Source organism: Dendrobates tinctorius, unplaced genomic scaffold (assembly GCF_039654945.1).
Source record: "Dendrobates tinctorius isolate UK_male_01 unplaced genomic scaffold, ASM3965494v1 ptg000841l, whole genome shotgun sequence".
NCBI classification, from domain to species: Eukaryota; Metazoa; Chordata; class Amphibia; order Anura; family Dendrobatidae; genus Dendrobates; species Dendrobates tinctorius.
This window is the reverse complement of record NW_027362477.1, coordinates 1-4,649: the sequence shown is the minus strand read 5'-3', so window position 1 is coordinate 4,649 and position 4,649 is coordinate 1. Positions and strand designations below refer to the sequence as shown.

The 4,649-nt window shown below is 52.5% G+C and overlaps 1 protein-coding gene across 1 annotated transcript; it reads right to left on the bottom strand.

Annotated features, from left to right (window-relative positions):
* Window positions 1-3,187: 3,187 nt before the first annotated feature.
* Window positions 3,188-4,190, bottom strand: LOC141080295 (glutamine-dependent NAD(+) synthetase-like). The gene is made up of 4 exons (XM_073565460.1): window positions 4,153-4,190; window positions 3,905-4,073; window positions 3,441-3,576; window positions 3,188-3,357 (listed from the first exon to the last, which is right to left on the bottom strand). The coding sequence occupies exons 1-4, from the start codon at window positions 4,187-4,189 to the stop codon at window positions 3,307-3,309; spliced, it is 393 nt and encodes a 130-aa protein (XP_073421561.1). The 5' UTR covers window position 4,190; the 3' UTR covers window positions 3,188-3,306.
* Between the last annotated feature and the right edge of the window lie 459 nt (window positions 4,191-4,649).

Sequence of the window (4,649 nt, the reverse complement as noted above, 5' to 3'; positions counted from 1 at the left end):
TGGGTACGCATTCTCCCCAACGGGTTGGCTCTATATAAAACTTGCCGATCCCTGTCCTGGCTGGGACGACCTGAAGCGGTGGGATTAGTCGCTGCAGCCCACCCGGGGTTGCGAAAGGACTGAAACCGTGTCTGAGGTTGGTGACGAAAGAGTTGTTTGACCCTTTGCTGAGGGAGAAAACTGCTCTTTCCCCCCGTGGAGTCAGAGATGAGCTGATCTAACTTCTCTCCGAATAGGCGCCCGCTCTGATAAGGCAAGGAAGTCAGGGATTTTTTGGAGGTCGAGTCTGCCCGCCATGTCCTCAACCATAAAGCCTTCCTAATGGAGATCGCATTTGCAGCAGCGAGAGTTGGCCACATCCAAAGATGCGTTGATCAAATAGTATCCGGCAAAAGTGATTTGATTTGCGACCTCTGATACCTCTGCTGGTAGGTCCTACCTTGCAAGGCTCTGTTCAATGATTCTGACTAAGCAATCATGGCCTTTGCTACCCAAGTTGCCGCGAATGAGGGGGGAGAGTGCTGAACCTGATGCCTCAAACACTGAGCGAGCCAGGCTCTCTATGAGGCGGTCAGTGGGATCCTTGATAAAGGAACCACTAGGTATGGATAATAGGGTCTTAGAGGCCAAGCACAACACGGGTGGATCTACCGTTGGGGACTCTGCCCATTTTTTATGGAGATCAGGGGCGAACAGGTACCTCGCCTCGAGCGCCTTCTGGCCTGAGAAACGCTTGTCTGACCGTTCCCTGTGTTGTTGCACTATGTTCTCAAACTCAGGGTGAGAGCTAAATACTCTATGAGGCCGCTTTACTCGCTTAAATGACACCTTGTGACCTGAGGACAAGGTGGAATCCTTTTCAATCCCAAGAGTCTGGTTGACGGCCTCAATGAGGCTGTCAACTGTTTCCTGGTACCCTGGAGTAACCAAATCAAGCGGCTCGTCCGAGTCGTAAATCTGAGCTTTGCTCGATATTGACTACTGGTGAAGGCGAGCTGTGTGGGTTCGTTTCTCCCGTGTCTGCCTAGAGTGAGAGCGGCCCCTGCAAACCGGAGGCTCCTGTGAGGTGGAGGACCCCTCTAAGACAGTCAAGCCGCTATCCCTGCCCCTATCTGGGGATCGAAAGGACTTGATTGCTCTCGTAAGCGATGCCATGGACTGTGACAGAGACAGGGCCCATTCCGGTGGGGCTAGATACACTGGGCTCGGTCGCAGGGGAGGGCTCCTGGGCACGTTCGGAATCGCAAGCTTCACAAATCTGGTTACTATGCACATGTGGGAAGTCGGACTGACAGGAGGTGCACGCAACATACAGGAACGTGTGCGTCTTAGCTTTTCTGGACATGGTGGCCCTGCTAGGTGATATGCCTGGGGGGGGGGCAAAAGCCACTTAACCTCTGGTAAACACAGAGGGTGGCCTTCCTCCTTCAGGGGTAGCACTTACCCCAGTCCTGTGTCCCCAATCCTGGATCCCCTTAGGCATCCAGCCTGCCGAACAGCTGCTCCTTTTTCAAAAAAGTGTGCCTCGGCGTGTGGGTGGGTCCTCGGAAGAGGAAACCGCCGGTGATGTCATGGGGTGGAGTTTCAATCCGCGGTCTAGCGCCGGCTGAAGCCGGGACTAAATTTACAGCGTCCGCCCAAGGCCCCGGGGGCAGGTCCACCGGAAGTATACGCGTCACCGAGAGCGGGACTTCCGCCCGCGGCCTAGCTCCGACAGAAGCCGGGGACTAAATTTTCGGCGTGCACCCGGACCCGGGACCGCCAGAAACAGGGACCTGAGCAGGAAGTTGCGCTGCCGTTGCCACAGCTGTGTGGCTCACCCCGTACCACGCTGGAGCCCGGGGATGTGGCAGAAATAAACCGAGGCCACCAGCAATGCCGACCCCGGGGGATTACAGGAGCCCTCCCAGCCCACCTCCTTCCGCGCCTCACCCCTGGAGCTCTGGTTGATCCTCAGGTTAGGCGGGGGGGGAGGGGGATGCAAAAAAGTTAAGGACGGTGCAAGCACCCCAACTCCATCTTCCCTATAGGGGATGAGGAGAGGGACCGTCCGTCACCTTCCATCACTGCTGTCTGGCATTGGTGATGCAGTGAGGGCTGCACAGACTATTCGTAAGCCTCTGTACAGCCTAGTTTTTCAATACCTTAGGGTGGTCAGGGCTTAGTCCGGCATCATGTCCCACGTTGCGGGAGAGGATATCTGGAGGCGAAACTCGCACGTGCTCGCCCGTTGATGGTTTGGGGAGATTGGACCCTTTCAATAGGGTCCGTTGCCCCTGTCTAATCTTCATGGAAAAAATGAAGAGTCTGGAAAAAAAAAAGACCAGATGTGTGCCTCCAACGGACACTAAGCAAGAACTGTTTTTGCTTGCAACCGAGGCGAGGGTGTATACTGCGGAGGAAGAGCTAACCTTTTTTTCATTCACTTAGTGTCAGCCTCCAGGAGGCAGTAGCATACACCCAAAGTCCTGTGTCCCCCAATGAGGCGAAGGAGAAATAAAAGGTTAATGACTTGCCATATGACACACTTCAATGGGCCTCAACTGGAACTGTTGAGTGAAGGGTGTGCAGCGGCAGTACAGGACACAGCCCTATGGAAAAGAGAGGCGCTGTTTCTGGATGAAAACAGTCATTATTTCTATCATATCGGCAGCAGCAGAAGTCACAGCTGAAACTCTACAGCAATAGGCAAGAATCAGGCATATCTCCAGTCCCAGCCACTTAACCCCCTCCAATTCTGCGGTCAATAGCGACAATGGCATCTAAGCGATTAGACCGGATTCTACTAGGATGCCGGTCAGTGAGTCAATAATAGGTGTAATAAAAGAAGCAATACTGTGTCTTATACCAGGGATCCATAAAGTTCTTTTCAAGGGGTTTACAATAAAAGTCTAAAAAAGTTATATAATGTTATAAAAATAACAAAATACTATTTAAATTAAAAAACAAAATTATGATAAAACGCACAAAAACTCCATAGGTATTTTAAAAAAAGTGTACTTATTTTGTACGCAGTAGGACTGACGTGCTGGATGAAGTTGCAGGGGTAATCCGGCACCTCACCTCGAGATGCAGAAGCGAGCAGAGCTTTAATGTCACATGGCTAATGCAAAAAAGCTGCTGCTATTAAAATGCGCTAGCCCGAAAAATTGGCGTAAAAAAAAAAATTGCCAAAATTGGGGTCAATTTTTCAGGATTGTTGGGGCCCCCACAATTATGTGATTCGTTAGACGTAAGTCGTGTGTTATACCTTTCATCGACATTGGCCGAGCCCAGAACCAGCAGACCACCAGGCAAACCTCGCGTCTAAAGACTGAGCTGAGCGAATAAGTAGGCGACCACCATCCGTATCCGAGCCTGGAGAGAGACGGGACAGGACGGGGTGTAACCGAAAGAAGGAACGTGATAATAAGACGATTATTAATTGGTCTACCCATTACCTGAACGTTCTGCAGTGCCAGATTCTCCGGGCTGCTCCCGCCGTGGACGCGGAACTGAGGAGCTTTGCCGGTCACCATCGTGAATACCCCGATCACGGCTTTAACAGCAGCATCAATGTTCGGGGTCAGGTGGTAACTGAAGATACAAAAGCATCGAACATAATCAGAAAGGCTGGCAAGTTATAGGGCTGATGGCGAAAACTGCGCCCCAAATCTGCCAACATACCTGGCAGCATTACATGACTTGTGATTAGTGTTAACCTCATAGAAAATGAGAATAGAGGGGCCACGACACTGATAGAGCACTGCGCCCCCTGCAGCGTGGCCCCATTTAGCGGAAACACCCAGTGCGCAGGGAAAACTGAAGGACAGGTCCCATTTATTTTCAGCATCAAGTGGGGTCATAAAGGGATATCCTAGAATACAATCCCCCTTTAATGTGGTTTCGGAAAGCCCAAAAGTACCTGCCTATTTGTTGGGACAACATCCCGGCCCGCTCCCGTGTCTCACGTGAAGAGTTCTCGGTGGCCATGTAGCAGGTGGTGAGGAGGCGACTGCACAAATCCTGGGGTGTCCGGGGATTGTACGCGGCGTCACCGACCACCTGACGGACATCGGACAGAACGTCGTCATCTTTCGAAAAATATCAGAAATGGGTAAAAGATTAAAGAAAAACCATTGGATGTAATAAAATATCCCACGTGTGACTTACTGCCGGCAGCCACGGCCTGACAGACGAGACGGCACATGGAGAACATAATGCAGGCCACTGCCGAGGTGTCCACCCCACCGCTGAGAGGAAGCAGGAAGCCCCCCTGAAAGGCAAGAGAAGTCACAGGGTGGGCTACAAATGCATTACATGGAATAAAGGGAGGTCACATCTCAGCCACACACTCATCCAGACTGTTGCTATAGGGGGGCTCCGGACTGCTGTTACAAGGGGGCTCCGGACTGCCATTGTAGGGAGACCCCAGTCAGCTGCTAAAGGGGGGCTCCGGACTGCCGTTATAGGGGGGCTCCGGACTGCTGTTACAAGGGGGCTCCGGACTGCTGTTACAAGGTGGCCCCGGACTGCCGTTATAGGGGGGCTCCGGACTGCCATTGTAGGGAGACCCCAGACAGCTGCTAAAGGGGGGCTCCGGACTGCCGTTATAGGGGGGCTCCGGACTGCCGTTATAGGGGGGCTCCGGACTGCCGTTATAGGGGGGC